Source organism: Poecile atricapillus, chromosome Z (assembly GCF_030490865.1).
Source record: "Poecile atricapillus isolate bPoeAtr1 chromosome Z, bPoeAtr1.hap1, whole genome shotgun sequence".
Taxonomy (NCBI): Eukaryota; Metazoa; Chordata; class Aves; order Passeriformes; family Paridae; genus Poecile; species Poecile atricapillus.
Genome location: NC_081289.1, coordinates 53,817,056 through 53,836,557, shown reverse-complemented (window position 1 = coordinate 53,836,557; position 19,502 = coordinate 53,817,056). Strand labels below are relative to the sequence as shown.

The following is a 19,502-nucleotide window of genomic DNA, read 5'->3' as shown; positions in this document are numbered from 1 at the left end:
AGGAAGGCTCTGCAGAGCAATTTGGACAGGCTGGATCAATGGGCTGAGGGCAACTGGATGAGGTTCAACAAGGCAAAGTGCCAAGTCCTGCCCTTGGGTCACAACAACCCCACGCAATGTTCCAGGCTGTGGCCCAGTGGAAAAGGACCTGAGGGTGCTGGTTGAGAGCCATCTGAACATGATCCAGCATGTGTCCAGGTGGCCAGGAAGGGCAATGGCATCCTGACCTGTATCAGAAATAGTGTAGCCAGGACCAGGCGAGGGAGTGGCCCCCTGTACTTGGCACTGGAGAGGCCACAGCTTGAATCCTGTGTCCAGTTTCGGGCTCCTCACTACAAGAAAAACATTGAGGTGGTGGAGCATGTCCAGAGAAGGGCACCGAAGCTGCTGAATGGTCTGGACCACAAGTCTGATGAGAAGCAGTTGAGGTATGTTTATTCTTGTGAAAAGGAGGCTGAAGGTAGAACTTATAATTCTTCAAGTCCCTGGAAGGAGTCTGTAGCTAGGTGGGGGTCAGTCTCTTCTCCAAGGTAACAAGTGACAGGACAAGGTGAAATGGCCTCAAGTTGCATCAGGGGAGGTTCAGATTATTAGAAAAAAGATTCTTCATCAAAAGGGTTATCCAGTACGGGAAAAGGCCATTCAGAGAAGTGGCTGTGTTACCATCCATGGATGTATTTAAAGATGTGTTCCTTAAGGGACATGGCTTTGTGGGGGATTTGGTTAACAGCTGGTCTCAATGATCATAACAGTCTTTTCCAATGTAAATGATTCCATGATTCTATGAAAAGTTAAGAATGGGTTTCTGAGATAGTCTCTCAGTGAAGGTATGAAGCAAAATACTTCACCTATTTTTAAAACGGATTTAAATTAATTTTATGTGAGAGTTAGATGGCATGATTGCCTGTAGCAGCAATGTTGGAGTTGGGGAGTTCATATATGGTGCCAATAACAAAACCCTGAACATTCAATTAAAGGAGCTAATTGCACTGGAAAATACCACAAAATACCACAACATCTAAAGCTGAGCAACTGAGAGAAGAATATTTTGTTTCTATAAAACATTTATCAAGGAGACAGATCAAAGTACACTGTAGTTCAGAGCTCTTCTTTGTATGATCAGTGAATCTCCTGAAATTTGCTTCCAGTCTACCTAACCATTTGTTTGAGATAATAGGACCAACCCCAACCTGAAACAAGTGACTGACTGGAACAAAACATACTGCTAGCTTATTATTTGGAACAAAGGCATTTATTCATATTTATGTTTGAAAGCTGTTATTGAAGTAAGTGATATATTTTAGAAACACCATTATGACTCAATTTCATGGAATTTCAAAGTAAATTTTAAAAATCTGTTGTCATTTTAAAAAGGATTTTGTTATTTCAGCTACTAATCTAACTACAGATTGCTAGTTATAAACCTGAGGTTTAAAAAATTGTGTTTTCCAATGGCTGGATGCAGGATGTACTTTATTTGTATTGGCTTTCACATCAGGAAACCATATTGATGAAAAGTTTATTTTGCTAATAACGGTATTTTAGATTGAATAATTAATTATAAGGAAAAAGAAAACATGAAAAATCCTTTTATAGAAAGTTAATGAATATAGCTCAGTATAAATATCACTGCTCTCCAGCAGTGCTTCCATTTATGAGCTGTTGAGCAGGTTTATGTATGTAACTTGTACACATCTATAGATGTATGTATGTGTACCTCTACTCTCACAAACGGAGGGACAAAGAGAATATCCTTAATTGATTGAATTTAGTAGGATAAAAGTAAATTTGAGCCAATCTTACCCAGAATACACACCGAGAAGTACCTTTTGATATGTTCTATTTAACTGTGACACAGCAAGTAAGAGCCTTGCCTCCTGGTATGTTCCTATAAAACGTGCAGTGCGTGTGCTGGCTCTGGGAACCCGTGCCAGCATGCCGGCTGAAGGCACCATGGCAACCACACTGGAAAGTGACTCTGACATTTAGGAAAAGGCAGCTGGGAGAGATTGCAAGATAGTCATGGAAACATTCAGCCAGCTCCTTCTCCATTAGTTCCTTGGGAGGAAAGTTTTTTCTTGGAAACACAGGAGATAAAGTGGTAAACTGACAGTTATTTCATGGAGCTATTAAGAATGTCAGGGAGAAGTGGGCAACAAAACTCTACATGATTATTTGATAGTGGGAAAAAGGAGAATTTTGTAATGCAAAATGAAAACAAGTAGTGGCTGCACTCTTAAGAGAAGAAATAAAGCTATGTGACAAAAAGCAGAAAATGGAAAAATTTTCCTGATGGAAATCAGGAAGATTTGTTTGAGAAAGGCATGAAGTGAGGAGATGCAGGAAGTCATCCAGAAAAGCTCTTTTTAGCACATGCTCCACAGCTTCTCTAAGAAAAAAACGAATGATTTCAAAGGGAACTTCAGATGTGTGATCAAGCCACTGCAACAGATTATCATCAGTTGCTTTCACACAGAGGAGAACAAGTACTGCTCTCATTTCGATCAGATACACATCACATTAGGACTGGCAGGTGTACAGATCTCATCTTGGTGACTAAATGCCAAGATCCATCTTGGTGGCTAAATGTGTTGGTAAAGATAAGAATAATGTACTGAATCTGTGTGAAGTGGGTACTTAGAGCTGAAAAAAAATGAATGCTTGCCTTTTCTTAAAGTATTTTCCTGCTCCTTAAGAATGTATATTACATATTGTCTATTGCCTGTGCTGGCCACTTTGCATCTGTTTAGGATACTTGGAAAGCAAGTGAGATATAGATTAAACAGGTAATGTGCTAGTGTTCCTCTGTTCACACACCACAGCCCTACTGTAAAGCTAGCTTTCAAGAAATTACATTTGAATACTAATAATAAAAACCCTTTTAGCTTGTAATTTTTCACTGACTAGAACTCCAGCCATAAATATTTGCTTTCCTGAAAAACAGGAAAAAATATAACAGAGATTGATCATACTGTGCTGTGTATATGCAAAGTGGTGAAAACACGTACAAGCAGGCAGAAAATCCACTCTGTTCTGAAAGAGGAGAAAATAATTTATTAATCATTGATCCAGTATTCGTAAATACCCCAGAAACAATATTTTTTTCAGTTTCTCCCTTTCAGTTACTCATGCAGGGTAATAAAAAGTTGTGTATTTGTTGTTTTGGGCTTGTTTATGCCACTAACACAGTAAAAATAACTGCAATCAGTTTATAGCCATGCACTTAAGCCCTGAATTGGCTCCTTACACAGCTAGGAAAATATCAGAAGTTGGGAAACAAATTTCCAAGTCCTTACATGTAAATGATTCATTATTTTTTCTAGCATTCAGCATATCATCCCTCTCTTTGCTTTTACATTTTTAATATCTTAATTCTCTTAACTACCCTTTGAAAACGTCTCTTGTTAGCACAGTTTTCATCAGATAAAGTGCACTGACAGAGGAGCCACTGACAGAGGAAAAACAGCTTAGGTTTCAAATGCAGCATCTATGATAAAGGATGAAAGAAGACAAGTCATTTGTTTCTGTGGCTCCTAAAACAGGATCAATGCCAGACAATATCAGATCAAGCCACAGTTTACTCTCTTATAAAGAAAGCTCTTGGAAGAGAGCAGGAAGAGGCCACCACACCTTGTATATGGAGTTTGTTGCAAGCACAACTGTTGAAGCATAGCAGGAACCAGCTAAATATGGATACAGAGAGACCTGGCCTCTCACAAAAAAGGACTTGTGCACTTTTCACAGCTGGAAGAGATGCTCCAAGCTGAAATTCTGTGATTCTGGCATTCGAATGATTGAGGGAACAGTTCAACTGATAAATATAGTGGCAAATGCTAATTATTCCAAGACAGAAATGCTGATGGGTTTCCCTAGTTTCTCAAATTGAAAAGTTTTGGATTTTTTTTTTTTTTATTGTGGGAAGTTAAAACATTTGAACATGAAATTCCATAGTGCAGCACAAAAATTTGAGTTTTGTTTACAGTAATTCACAGTAAATTAGCATTCAAAATTTAGAAACTGAAATAGCATGTGCTGCCCCTCCTATGCTTTCCTCAGCTAAGTCAAGTGCACTTGCAATGTGCCAAGCTGACATCACTCCCTGAGCTTGTGGAGGCTTCTTGTGGCTTCACAGAATCACAGAATATGCTGATTTGGAAGGGACCCATCAGAATTATTGAGACCAAGTCCTGGCACTGTGCAGGACACCTCAAGAATCACAGCATGTGCCTGAGAGTGTTTTCCAGATACTTCATGAATTGTGACAGGCTTGGTGCTGTGACCACGTCCCTGAGGAGCCCGTTCCAGTCCTCAGTGGCACCTGAGCCTGCAGGAAGGCTTTGTGCTGTCAAGAGCGAAGCCACACTCCACTGTTTCCCCTGCTCAGGATCCTTCGTTGTACCCTTTATCTTCCTTCTCTCGCAGCCTTGTCTACCCCTGCCCTTTGGGGGACTGCTTTAACGCTTACGGATTAAAGAACATTATGTGGAAAATCTACCTGGAAGGGTTTGATATCTATTGAATTAATGAGATACAGCAAGATCAGGAATGGCTTCAAATTTGTGAGTAAATTGCACAGAATTATTTATTAGGTATTATCAAACTGTGCATACTGAAATGAGTGGGGTTTAAATTCATCAGGAAAAAATCAAAACCTGTTATAAATACAACAGAATAGCCTTTGTAAAAAATGTAAAAATGTCAGCAAGAAGTCCTAAACAAATTGGATGGAGCAGATAATTAAATATGGCTTTCTGTCAACATAAGCAATGTGAGAATTATTTGCTAGACTCTAAACCTCACAAACCCACAGATCATTTTGATATGGAGGTGATGATCTCAAAGTAATCATCTATGCATTTGGTAAGCAAGTGGTCCCCAAGAACATAACCTTCCTACTGTAGCACAGATTGAATGCACTTGTAAATGAGAAACCATTTAAAGTATGTACGTAAGGATACTTTTAAGATCATTTTGAAGGGCAAAGAGACTTAACCAGAGGCTGCAGTCTTCTGTGAGATATTCAAATTTTGCTTTTTCCATTTGACATTGGTATATTCCCAAAGGCAGCACTCCTAAAAAAGCTTTTCATTTCCAAATGCATTTACTTAATGGGAAGTTTGTACATCATTCTGACCCTTGAACAGACCTTGGCAAAACAGCAGTGCCACACTATGCAAATATCTCACATTTCTGTACTTCAGAAATCAACCTTGCACTTGAAAAATCTGGATGATGCTCTGAAAAAGTTTCTGTGCAGTTTGTGAAAATGGTTTTCTTTGTTTATAGCATTGAAGGACTGAAATGGAGGAAGGAACAGTTCTAAATGAGTTTCTTACCAGGAAACTTTTGTAAACGGATCATTTAATATTAATTGAAATAAAAATTCTGTAATTTAGCAGTGATGAGATAAAAATGAATACCAACATGTAGTTCTTCATACCTGTCCTACAAGCATCCAACTTTGAAAATTCCATGAATTTGGGGTCCAATTATCTTACTTCCTCCCCCAAAATCACTTGAAAAGTTTTCCATTCAGTTTATCCTGGAAATATTACTGAAAAAAGTGAAATATATTCTACTTTGCTGCTGATAGCTTTCTACTGCTCAAAGATCAGCTTTCTTCATTGAAAAGAAAGCTTCTTGTAAACGTACTTCTCAACCATATCATTTTATATGAATTCAAAATCCACAAATATACTGAATAGACATCTTCTTTATGTTGAATAACATGCTTTGTGCTGTTTATTCAGTACACTGAGATGTCTTAAAAGGAATTTCTTGATGGCCAGAAATGCCAGCATGTGGCTTTTCACTTGAGGACACCTTGTCCCTTTGATGCAAACAGATGCATAACTATGTCATTTCTGCTGTGGAATCATAAGCTTTCTAAAAACAGCAACAGTGTAATAGGCTTTTTAATTAGTGATTCTGTGACTTTAATGACAAAAGGCTGGAGGCACGAGTGGCTCTGTGATCTGGGGGTTAGAAGTACATGTAATGAGCTGTCATGCAAGAAAAGGTATGACAGCCTCTGAAGCATAGAATCTTTTTCAAAAAGAAAAGACCATCTGCAGAACTATTTTTATGAGTTAATAAAAGAAAGTATGTTCTTTTCATTTCTTATGCTGCACCCCTTATTGAAGGAACCCAAACAGCCCAAGAACATAGGCTTTTCTTTATTGCCCACAACTGATACAGCACATCAGTTATGATTATACCTGGTGAATACAAAGCACAAAATGATGTATTTGGCAGGAGGTCATAAAAAGACTAGATCTTCTCATGAAATTATGCCAATACTGCCATGTATTTACTTCGCCATGTAGTTACTTTGTGAGAAAATAAAGGTTGAACTTAATTTGGTATGCATCATCTCCCCAGAATGCAGTTTTATCAAGCCACAGAAAGCAGAAGATTTCATCAACTCTTGGCTAGGGCGGTCTTGGAGACGTTTCAGTCTGGTCTGGCAGAACTGTCCATTAAAGCAGTCAGTTCAGCAGCTCGTGGATCCCACTTCCAGCAGGCTCCTGCTGGTGCATCCCACTCTCCCACACAGGCTGACTGTCAGGATTTGGCTCACAAAATGGCTCATCTATCATGCTGCACCCTGGGAGGTGATGGCCCAGACCCAGACCCCTGCCCTTCCCTCCTGACTCCGTCTGCCCTGCTCCTGGAGCTGTCTCCCAGGGAGCAAGCACCACAAACTCATCAGCACAGCCTCTCCTTCGCTGTAGCTGCAGGCCAGGGAGCAGCACCTGCATGCCCGACCTTGTCCATGCTCCCAGCAGATGGCTGCTGAACAGAGACACAGGGTGAGGACGAGGGTAAAGACTCAAATTTTCCACTTTACCTGGACTGAACTGGTGGGTAGCAGAAGCAGCAGACATTTTACAGAATAAGCAGAGTTAGCTACCAGTGTTAAAATCATTGTGTTGAGCCACAGCTGAGATATTCTAGATCCTTGCTCACTTTTTAGGCTGAGTGAACAGCAAAATACACCCATGCATTGTTATGGATAAAGGCAACAACCTACTTCTCCATAAACTTAATGAGCAGTGACCTTGAAATGGAATCTCTTCAGTACTGAAATATGATAGAACATTTGAAATTAAAATATTAGCTCTTGGTTAGGCAAGAAAGAAAATTTCATTTTCTCAGTACCACTGAAAACAAAGGCCATTTTAATTTCTAAGCCAAACTATGGGGATGAACATTTGAAGCAATTACAGCACACTTGTAAGACTTGGGGTGGCAAATCCAGCCTTTCAAATAACAACTGAAGTTTTGTCTGTGTAGCAACAGTAATGGGAATGATAAACTAGGGGAATATCTCCAGAAGGCTATTGAATCAGACACAAAGAAAGTGACAATTCCAGGTTTAACAAGACTAGTTCAATTAGTTCAACAGGGAGAAAAACAAAGAAGTCATTACATTTAGGTACTGTTGCTGAAGGAAGTATTAGTGCAAGCACCAGAAAGTCACCCATCACTATACATTACTACTGAAAAACACCAGATATGAAAAATTATCTGGAAATATCTTAATAATCCTGATGGAAATAATTGTGTGTGTGTCAGCAGTGTGCCTTTGCAGTCAGGAAAACAAACACTGTCCTGGGCTACCTTAGCAAGAGTGGAGCCAGCAAGATGAGGGGAAGTGACTTTTTCCCTCTGCTGTACACCAGTGAGGTGACTTTGAGAATGCAGGGTCCAGTTTTAGTTTCCTCCTGAACCCAGTATGAGATGGATATTTACAAACTACAGGCCACTGAGATGGTCTGGGGGCTGGAGTACATCATGTATGAGGAGAGGCTGAGGGACCTGAGTTTGCTGAAGCTTAAACTGAGGGGGAACTTAGCTGAAGTCTCCTGCTTTGTAAAGGTGATCTACAGAGCAGTGCATAAGGAAAGGGTGAGAAGCAATGGCCACGAGTTGCAGTAAGACATATTGAAGCTGAGTAAAAGAAAAAAATATTTTCAAAATAACAATGGAACACACTGACCAAACTGCAGCATCTCCTTCTTTGGAGATTTTCAATACTTTTCCGGATTCAGCTTTGAAGTTTGTTCCACTTTGAGTTGAGGCTGGAATCACAGTATCACCAAGAGCCCCTTCAAACCTAAATTATAGTGTGATTCTATGATTCATGATGCTTCTCCCCAGAGAAAAAGGAAATATTCAGATTCTGCTTGCAAATAATAAAAATATTATTTGAATACCTGGAGACAAATCAGTTTATACCAAAATTACCCTTTCCTCAAGATAGAGTTGCCAATATTTGTAAGACAATTGTGTAACAGCATATCACACAGCACAGGCTGAACATAACACTATGGTATTCATTTACATAGAACATTCAATTTTTAAAAATGTTTAAAACCCTTGGCTCTGCTAATTCCTGGAAGACTGTTTAGAATCTCTTGTTTTTAACAAATTTCAGCTGTGTTTTTTTCCCCCTAAAGCACATAACTTGTTTGTTGTGAACAAGAATCAAAATCCCAAGAGTGAGACCCAACAGAAAGATATTTCACTGGGGAAAAAAATCTTTCTTGTGGTATCACTTGCCAGTTTTACGTGTGAACTTTTAGATTTGGACCTTTGATGGACTACTATCAAATCAGCCCAGTTTTTGTTTTTTTTTTTTTAAATCCCCAAACATCAGATCCAGAAAACAGCACCATATCATTCCTTCTGTCAAAAAACCCCACAGATAAGCAAATCATCAAAAAAAATATTAATCTTTTACCTCTATGACAGAAAGTAACTGAAGCTCATATACTTGCTTTATGCTTTGAAGTAATATGTGAACAACTAATCTTAGTGGTTCAGTTAAATATTGTCTAAATGACCTTTGCTTATCAATTAGTATGTAACTGATCTAAGGAAACAGAATTTTCACAGTAGACCGAATTTTTCTACAACAAAAAATGGTTGTGCCGTATGACACCATTTCCAAGTATTCTTGGTATTTTTTTAAATTTCTATGCCTGCTTAAATGAAAAATACAAGACAAAGTTGTTAAAATAAAGTCATTTTTACAAATAGGTTAGTTTCAGGATCCACTTATTCCAGAAAAAACTGGATGCATCTATAACAAGAACTTGTACCTTTCAGTTCTTTAACATTGCATTTGTTTATGCAAATACATGCAAAGTCAGGACATAAAAGATGAAATTAATGCTTGCAAATGCAGGTTTTGTTCATGGCTTAAAACAGCGCTCTTAAAGTATTACAAAATGTTTCCAGTAGCATTTATGACTTCATTATATATTTATCCAAGAGTCAAAACCTGATGATGACTCATATTAATTTCCAGCATGCAAAATTGCTTTATTATGAAACTTCACCTTCAGATATTGGATGATTTTAGCAGGTAAAACTCTCTAGTTCCATTTTATTTTCACCTCACAGCACCATCCCAGTAAAGGAGTATATTGACCCACTGTGGCTAGTGTATCTGAAACTTCTTATTTGATACAGAGAATTACTCAGGTTAATTTACCAAGCCAGTTGGATTTCTCTTACCCATGGTGGATTAGACTATGGTTTCAGAATCCCCAGGCCCATTCAAAACACTTCATTGGCACACTGAGTCTAATTTTTCACTTTTAATGAAATTTTCCACTTTCCGTCTTTCAGTCAGCAGGTTATAAGACAGCAGAATGTAACTGGTGGCTGAGGAAAAAATGTACTGGCAAAGCACAGTTCATCCATTCAGAAGTGTGCATGTTGGTCTATGCCTCACAACCATGACCCTGTGCTAGGTACAGTGCTTACACATGTAGCACCTGATAACACTTGCCTCAGGAATGAAATAATTTAAGTTTTAAATGAAGGAGATCAAAACCAATATGCTTAGGTCTCTAGACCTCTGTACCTCCAAAAAACAATGTTAAAATCTCTAATTTTTTTTTTTTCACATTCAGGAAGACTGTCTTTTTATTACTGCAAGCGGGGCTTGTATATTCCACCTTATGCCATGAACCAATTACCTGGTATTTCAGCAAAGCATCCCATAGTACTCAGCTTGCAAACAGTTGCTAGCCCTAAGCTCTGAGTACCTGATTTACATGCAGCCTTCCTTCCCCAAAAGCTTTGAATATCCATTTTTGACCACACATGCAGTCAGCTGTTTGAGAATGCTGGGGGCACACAGATAGTGCAGCAGAGGGGAGGCTGCAGGATCAGGGAAGGGTGTGTTTGGGGCAGGAGGCTGCAGGAGCAGGGTAGGGTGTGTTTTGGGCAGGAGGCTGCAGGATCAGGGAAGGGTGTGTTTGGGGCAGGAGGCTGCAGGAGCAGGGAAGGGTGTGTTTTGGGCAGGAGGCTGCAGGAGCAGGGAAGGGTGTGTTTTGGGCAGGAGACTGCAGGAGCAGTAGGAGGCTAGCCAAGGCTCACAGTGCTAGGCAGGGCTCCTGTACAGGTCTGCATGGGGAGAAAGGCTTTGCCAGCTGGGGAGTCACAAGAGCAAAGCACATGAATTGAGATGACTACACACAGGTATCTCACATGTTAAGGAAGAGAAACAACAGGTATGAATCATCTGACATGCCAAGTCTGTGCTGTTTTTCCAAACAAAATATCCATCAAGGGTGACCTGTGGATGCTGCAGCAGCTGCACAGTGCGTGGGTGCTCTGTGCAGCCTAGGGAAGAGCTATATCCTCTGATATCCTAAACAAACCCCATTTGCTATCCTTTAAAGATTGCCCTCTGGTCACCAGGAATCGAGGAGGTTTATCCTTGCAGTTCTCTAACTACAATATTAAAACATGGATCGAGCTTGAACATAAAATACTGTATTGATTGATCTTGTGCTTGAATTTTGCACTACAATCTGTGTAAGTGGGAGTCTTCATTATAAATCTCATTTTGAAAGGTTTATGACTAGCCTGTTTCAATTCTCTCTAGGCTTAAAACTTGTTAGATATGTTTTACACTAGAAAATAAAAACTGTCTTGAAAATGAGAAAGAGAGTGAGAGAAATAAAAAGAATGGTGTAATTTTCCTTGACTACAGGAACATATTTTGAATCAAATTTAAGACTGAAATCTGACAGTCCTTACTTTTCATAGTTTGGTATTTTTGAAACAGTAACTTAAGCAATTGAAAATGTAAGAGCCTACACACATCCATAAAAACTCACTTCCTGCATGTTGGGCAAAAGAGACCTAGGACAAATTTTCAGTGTTACTGAAAACTGAAATTACTTATGCACAAGAACCTAAGAGGCTAATTGTGAATTTTCCATTGTTCTTTTTAACGAGGCAATGGTCATGAAGAATTTCAGAACATATCTTTCTCACTCGTTCAAATGAGAGAGACAAAGTAACTGAGTTTTTAGGAGAGTCAGGATGGGACTTGGAAAGGATGCTCAAGTGTTCACAAGCACAGGGTAGAAGTTCATATGCAATAGATATCCATCTCTGTAGGTTCTTTCCCACATAATGTACTGTGACTTATTTCAGCCTGACTGCTTTTCAGATTTGCTAGAACAATAACGTCGAGATGATTAACGAGCACCTAACAATTTACAGGCCCATCCTTCATCAAGTAAGTCAGGTCTCAGGTTGAGGTTTTAAGGATAAGGACTTTCTCTTTCCAAAAGTAATAGATGTATTATATTACTAAGTAGATTAAAATACTGATTAAATAGATTAAAATACTCTCCTATTGTAAAGTTCCTGTATTTTTCAGATTCCATTATCTACACTTTAGCAATTGCTTAGGCATATGGTAAGTGCTATACAGACACACGAGACTCTTAAAATTGTAACAATGAACACAAAAATATCAGAGTGAAATAAGTTATTCAATAGACAGTTTTGCTTACCTGTATATGACCAATCAATCTCTTCAATCAATTTCCTCTGTTGTCTATAGTATCCGTACACCAAATCTGCAAAACAGTAATAATTTACAATATTAAAACCAGAAGCCTAACAGCACCTTGAAGTGTTGATGACATGCCCCCCCCCCAAGATAATCACTCTTTTAATTAATGATAAATAATTTAATTTGTCCTTATTTTGGACCTCAGATGATAAGTACTGGTTAAACAGAATCTGAATATCATTAACATTGCAGCATATTAAGGATACAAGCAAAGCAAACAGTCCTTCCTTCCTCCCTCCCTCCCTCCCTCCCTCCCTCCCTCCCTCCCTCCCTCCCTCCCTCCCTCCCTCCCTCCCTCCCTCCCTCCCTCCCTCCCTCCCTTCCTTCCTTCCTTCCTTCCTTCCTTCCTTCCTTCCTTCCTTCCTTCCTTCCTTCCTTCCTTCCTTCCTTCCTTCCTTCCTTCCTTCCTTCCTTCCTTCCTTCCTTCCTTCCTTCCTTCCTTCCTTCCTTCCTTCCTTCCTTCCTTCCTTCCTTCCTTCCTTCCTTCCTTCCTTCCTTCCTTCCTTCCTTCCTTCCTTCCTTCCTTCCTTCCTTCCTTCCTTCCTTCCTTCCTTCCTTCCTTCCTTCCTTCCTTCCTTCCTTCCTTCCTTCCTTCCTTCCTTCCTTCCTTCCTTCCTTCCTTCCTGCCTTCCTTCCTGCCTGCCTGCCTTCCTTCCTGCCTGCCTTCCTTCCTTCCTTCCTGCCTTCCTGCCTTCCTTCCTTCCTGCCTTCCTTCCTGCCTTCCTGCCTTCCTGCCTTCCTGCCTGCCTTCCTGCCTTCCTGCCTTCCTGCCTGCCTTCCCTTTTAAAATTAATAAGTCTCCCATGAAGAAATCCAGTTTTGTGATGTCCTTTGAACGAACCTTTCTAGATAACCAGGATGTCGATGACAGTTAAACTTCTGCTTGAATGTAGTCATGACTTTACATGCTTTTTTGTAACTTTGTACTGCTGATACAAGATAAATTATAAAGATAATGAATAAAATATTCTATAATATCATTTAATTGTGTTCTATCACTGGCATAATTATAAATAAAGTATTACTTGTACGTCCATAAATCTGATGGAGAAAGGTTAGATACTAATTACTTTTAAATTATATATATTTTTCTAGAGAGAAATACCAAACTATGAATGGTCATTGACTTTGACTACTGAATAACCTTCACTATTATTCTTTTTATGCCAGTCCTAGGGAAATTCTGGCAACACAGTGATATGGGCAAATAGATGACTATGCCCCCTAATAATTACTAAAGCATGTAAATTGCAGATACATGTTTTTTTTAGATCATAATTTCAAGAGCCATAATGTTAAGCAACCTCATTACTATTCTAGAGAAGTGCAGTACAGCTTATCTAAGAAATATTTGCCCTTGAGCATGTTGAACACATATATGGGTTGTTTCCTTGAGAAAATGTCACAGAATTTGCTCATCCTCTGCAGTAAATGATTTAATGAAGCAGTTTCATAACATCCATTTCTTCTTCTTTCATGCAAAAATGTAGTACTGATTACAGGATGTTAAATCATAATTGCTATTTGCAAGTTTACATGTTTGTGTGTCTTACAGTGACTTTCTGTTATCTGAAGTCCATGTTTTATTAATTTCACCAGACTTCTACTTCTTCCATGTGATGTGATTGTCCTTTAATATTTTTTCCTCTTCTCCTTCTCCCTCACTGCCAGAAAAACACCGAACTATGCCTTGTAACAATTCACAACATTCACTCCTGACTGAGATCAAACCTCACAGACAAGTAAGGGCAGTGGAAAAGGATTTACATGCACCAAAGTTGTCTTTGGACCACATTTCCAAGTCAATGTGCATTGTGCCTGCTCCTTCAATTAATTATGGAACAGAGAGCTGTGTAAGTTGTGATTCATGGCTGTTAGTTGATGTCTCCAGTTTCCTTCTTTATCCATTGTCCTCCTAATTGTTACTTCCCGCATTCCACAATCAGTTGAGCAGCCACATGCAAACTAAGCAAGGCCTGGGCATGAGAGCTTCCTACTACTTTTTAAATTTCACAGGGAGTCCTGATGAACAAATAGTGACAGTTTCAATGAGTAAGAAAAAAAATGGGCAAGGTTCACTGTGTTTGGTGCATTACACACTTACAGACCCAGCAAATCTTACAGTAAGTCTTTAAAGATTCCAGGAGGTGTCAGGACACACCTTCTTTCCTCTGTTATTCGCCAGCTGTGTGTCCACAGCCTCTCCATAGCACACTCACAGCCATGAACCTTCTTGCATCTGCAGGGGCTCTCAGTGGTTTTGGTCTCATCTCTTTACACTTTAAAAATGTGGCAACACTGGGGAAGAGAAGCAAATTTCATGTGGGAAATGACTGAAGATTCATAGCTAGTGTGCGTGGTGGAGGAAAGTGCTGTGTGAGGTCAAGCCACGTAGCAACTGTTCCTTTGAGCTGCTGATGTAAATTGCCCTGGGAAACACAACCATGCATTCTACTGCTGTGCAAACTGTCACTGTTCAACAGCTAACAGTGTAGAGACCAGCTGGAAGGAAATTATTTTATTTTTCAGTTTTATTTAAAGCTAAGAAATCAACATCCCTTTTGCTGATGATATATGACAGCGGGTACTTCTGTTTAAATACTATTTAAATTCCTTGCACTTAATTTAAATGAATATGGGAAGAACATCCTCCTTCACAAAAAAAAAAATAAAAAGAAAGAAGGAAAAACTGATGTCAAGTTTATGGTTTTATACTTAAATCTATGATACTGATTGAGCTTGATCAGCTTGACAGTCTGCATGACTCCTGTGACAGACTGAAGTCTCCAGACAATGCCTAAAATAATTTGAATTTTATTGGATGAGGTGCTGCTTTATGAAGCAAAAAATACTAAATACTCTTTTTTGTTTCTAGGAAGCAATTGAACAAGTTTCCATAAACTGTTAATTTATTCACAGAACAGGGCAGCTTGGTTTTGGGATCATGTTTTAAACAGTTTTATAGTTATCTTTCTATGCCTATTAAGGAGACATGCAAGATATCATTAAATGCTTTCCCTTCCCCCACTTTTACTACCCTCCTTCAAAGTCAAATGTTTCTGTCTGAGGCTGTAAGACTTGTTTTGGTTTTTTTTTTTATTCTGTTGAAACAGTATGTGTCCCAGTGCCCAAGGCCCATGAAATCAGAAATAATGGTTGCAAATGCTCCCCTGCTATTCATGGGTAGCAGGACCGACTTATTTGTGACTGACCCTGTCTTATGTTCAGTCACAAGGGCAAAGAAAGAACATGATCTCTGGTTAAAGCATAGTGCTAGGAGTAATAAGATCTTGTAGATACTTTTTCCTGTTTATAAAGTATGAATAACTAGATTTTCTTCTTTCTGACATGAGTCTCATATTCCTTTTGTACTTCCTGGCCTCAGCTGAGTTTCTTTTGATTTAGTGCTGTGAATGAAACATCCTAATCCTTAGCATGTTTATGCATATCTAAAGGTGAAAAATTATTAGCTTTAATAATTAACAGAAAAAATTTTCTGTGAGAGAGATCCTGTTGATTTGACACTGTGTGCCATCAAAAAAGAGTCAGAGAAGAGGAAATGGAACCTTAAATCTCTGGGTTCTGTTGGGGAAATTGCTCTCAGAGATGCTGAGGCAACAAGCTCCAAGAATCCACCAGAGATCCCTCTCCTAAGCCTTGGTATAAAAGGGCTTTCTAAGGACAGTGCTCAAGAGTCTGAGGATGCTGCACTCCACATGCTGCTTTGCTACAAAGGGTACAAGATCAGGCATAATCTGGGACTGACATTTATATCAGGATACTGTAATTTTACCCTTTATGCCGTTGTGCCACAGCAGTATCAGGATATACCAGCTGCTAGACTCAAGAGGAAAAAGGAACAACCTCCTTGTGCTTTTACCTCCACCCAAGCCTTAACTCGTGAGTTGCACCTGCAGTGGATCTGGCATTTATGAGATTCTGACACCGGAATGACTTATTTATGGGAACTGGGACACATTAAGTAATGTCAGCATTAGATCTACAAATAGGACAATGGTGTTCTGCATGTAGAGGATGGGTAGATATTATGAACTATGCATTTTAATTACAAACATGATTTGGTCCTGGAATACACGGTCCACACAATTTTCCTCCTAAATTCTAATTTGAGCGCAAAGAGGATAGATTCTAAAGTCATAACTACTCATCTGGTATAAGTGGATAATGGCAATGCAGTACAGTCATGGAGATAAAGGTATTAAAATTCCATTTTACATGGGGAAGGTTCAATGCATGGTTCTTAGGCCAAGGAAGTGCACAGGACCTCTCAGAATACCAGCAAGGATGAGCAATCACTGAAAACTGCCATAATCTTCTCTTTGAGAAACACAGAAACTCTTGTTTCAAGCAAATGTGTCTCATGAGAGCTCAGCTGTGTACACTAGTATTACTGACTGCAGAAGTGGGAAGCTATGAATATCAGAGGATTACATGGGTTTGGAAATTATTTAAAAATCTGTGAAGGAGAAATCCACAAACACTGCTCAAACACAGTGACACCACTTTTGGCTCACTAAGTCTATAGATGAAATTGGGAAGATTATACTGGGAAATTCTCATTTCATATTTGCCCTCTTTTAATCCACTTGCCTTGTCAGTTGGCATTGGTTATTATAAGACACATGTTATCAGACAAATGGTTTATTTGTAGATTAAGATATGTGTATCTTCACTGGAGAAGAATTAGGAGTTGTAGAACAAACTGAAATGGTATGGTAATAGCAGTGCTTATACAGGGTAGCTGAAAGAGAATCTCTGCATAGATAGTGGCTAAGAAGTGGGACACCAGGCAAAATTGTTGCAAAGAAGTCAGAGAGGAAGACAAACTGCAAAAATAGCATAATAATTTTTTAAAAAAGAAACTACATGTAATTAACAAGAGTTGCTCAGTGCTTGTCAAATAAGAAAAGAATACAATTAAATAGACTGGATAGAGTTTCATTATACAGGTTCTGCTTCTGAGAACATTAAACACAGGTAAAACTGCAAAATCTCATCTGATGATAAATGGATTGCTTCCTGCACAATTTTAATTTACTTATTTGAGCCTCTTTCATTGACAGAAAGGTCACAGAACCCACTTCCATATCTTTCATCGGTCTTATGATGGTGTAGCTTCATTGCCTCAAACTGAAATAACTGTAATTTATACTGACAGAGGAAATGAAAAGATTCAGAGCACAACCTGATAACAGTCCTGAAGTTTTAAAAGACAGTAGCTAACTATTAATCCCTTTAACAGAATGATATACATTTGCCTGAGTAAGGTCTCCCTCTTCTTATGAATATATTTAATTCTGTAATGCTATCTGTAAAATTCTTAATAATGCAAAAATACTTTAATAACCCACCTCTATGATCTCATATATTCTTTTTCCCTGACTGTCAAAGTGTCTAAGACTTCTGTCAAGACCTGTCTGAGAACTCTCACACCCTTGTTGAAATTTAATGTTTTTTTTAACCCACAGTTTCTTCTATGTAGGCTTATATCAAGCTTTGGTACATGATTGGGTATACATAAAGAGAGTCAGTCCCTTCCATCACACTTGAGTGTAAGCTGCTCATTCCAACACACATTGACAAGTGAGACTCTTCCTGCACTAAATATAAAGCCAGAATAAAATTCTTCTTCTCATTTGACCATTGTTGTGTTTATTTACTAACACAAATTGTGTTAAAGATAAAAAAAATAGAAGAAAAACTAGAAGAAAAAGATTGACTGATTTAATTTAAAAGTAGCTAATATTAAGCCCCAGAGTATTAACAGGCACACTGCTTACTTCACCTGTCACAACTTTACAGAGAATAGTGCCATGAATTACAAATATAATACCTATGGCATCTGCTAAGGTTCATAAATCACATTTCATCACGATTTTCTAATGTATTTGTACATGCAAATGTAACATAGACTCCAGTTTGACCAATTTAGGTTCCATTCTGGAATTTTACATGAGTTTTATATGCGGTTTAGAGTGGCCCTGAAATTCCTAAGCAGCCAGTGGAAATTGGGAGGGATACTCTAGGGTATGATTCAACATGGTTAAATTACTGGCTGCCTCCTTCAATCCCGACTACAAGCAAAGTAGAAGGAAATATTATATGTCTCCTTCCACCTGGGATCTTGTACACCCAAATGGTCTGATTGAGTTCAGCCTCCCACACAGCCATTTCCCAACAGCTGAAGCACTGTCTGTAGCAAACGTTAAGGCTTCTCTGGTCACTGACATAGCATTCAGGTGTCTGCTCACTGAAGCCAAGGTAACAGGACAGCTTTCATCTGGGGGAGTGGTACTTACCAGGGTTTATGTTGAGCAGGCACAGGTGAGTGAAATTAAGTGCCTGTGAAGCCCCTGGGCTAAACACGAGGATTTATCAATAATTTAAGGACCTGCAGAGTGAGATAGCCTTGCAAAACTACAGGACTAGATTGCTGCTGAAGCACCTAAAAATGTGTCCAAAGCCAAAACCAGGAGGGACTTAGGAAGACTGTAACTCCCCAAAAATTTTATACCACTGCCCCATGAATGAACAGAGGCAAGGTGGTGTTTATGATAGAAATTGGAACTGATACTGAAAAAAAGCAGGTGCAGGGGAGTGATTCCTAACACATACTCTTTTATAGCTCTGTTGCTACCCAGATTCTTTTCCCCATACCCGGAGAGTCTTTTAATGCAACACATGTAAATTCATGGAATTATATAAATAAAAAGTAAATCCAGACCAGACATGAAAAAACAAGAAATGTATCAAATCAGAGAAACTATAGACATTTGATTTCAAAATTAATTTATTTCTGTTGCAGCAGTACCAGAGAAGTAAGAAAGCGATAAAAACAACTGAACTTTGTTTAAACATAAATAGTATAGGTAACACAATTTTATTTGCATAATCCTCTTCAACATTCCAGGTATTCCAATAACTTAAATGATCCCAATGTCTAGCAAAATCCTGTGTACTGTAATAATTATGAACAAAGGATATGTGCTTTGCTTCTTATATTTCAGACCTAAGTGTAAAACCATTCACAATTCCCTTTCCAGCAAACAAGAAACATTGCAATAAAAGTGCAATGAAAAATAAAATAAATTTAACTCCTATATCCAAAATCCCAGAGTTCACATTTAATTGGCTTTTGGAAAGTTGGGGGTTTTTTAAAATTACTATATTTCTTCAATGCCTCTCTGTCTGTTAATATTAGAAGCTACCAACCAGTAAAGCTCTAAATCTTTGGCAATATTTATCTAAAACTCTTGAGAGTAAACCTTATGCAAGCCACCTCAAAGTATCATTTACTGAAATAAATGCTTTTTTATCACAGTAGGGATTGTGAAGTCAAGCTGTTAGAAATTTTGTCTTTTGCAATATATTTCAATGGCTAAAATCATCTTGGGGACCTGAATGAACAGCTTTAGACTGGATCCTTTGAAGATGTTGGTGGAGGGGGTATTGAGAGAAAGATAATTCCTTACAGGAGGAAGTACTTAATTATTATATATTTTCCTTTCCCATTTATTTGATGCTGGAATTGCAAATTCTACTCAACCATTATCCCTCCAGTCATATTACAGTCTCAATGAAATTATTTTTC

At 38.6% G+C, this 19,502-nt stretch overlaps 1 protein-coding gene across 1 annotated transcript in view; it reads right to left on the bottom strand.

Annotated features, from left to right (window-relative positions):
* LOC131572576 (receptor-type tyrosine-protein phosphatase zeta-like) overlaps window positions 1-19,502 on the bottom strand; it is a 131,885-nt gene that overhangs the window by 80,991 nt on the left and 31,392 nt on the right. Inside the window, exon 2 of the mRNA XM_058825826.1 lies at window positions 11,829-11,894. Coding sequence (XP_058681809.1) covers window positions 11,829-11,894 — 66 coding nt within the window. The remainder of the gene's footprint in view (window positions 1-11,828; window positions 11,895-19,502) is intronic.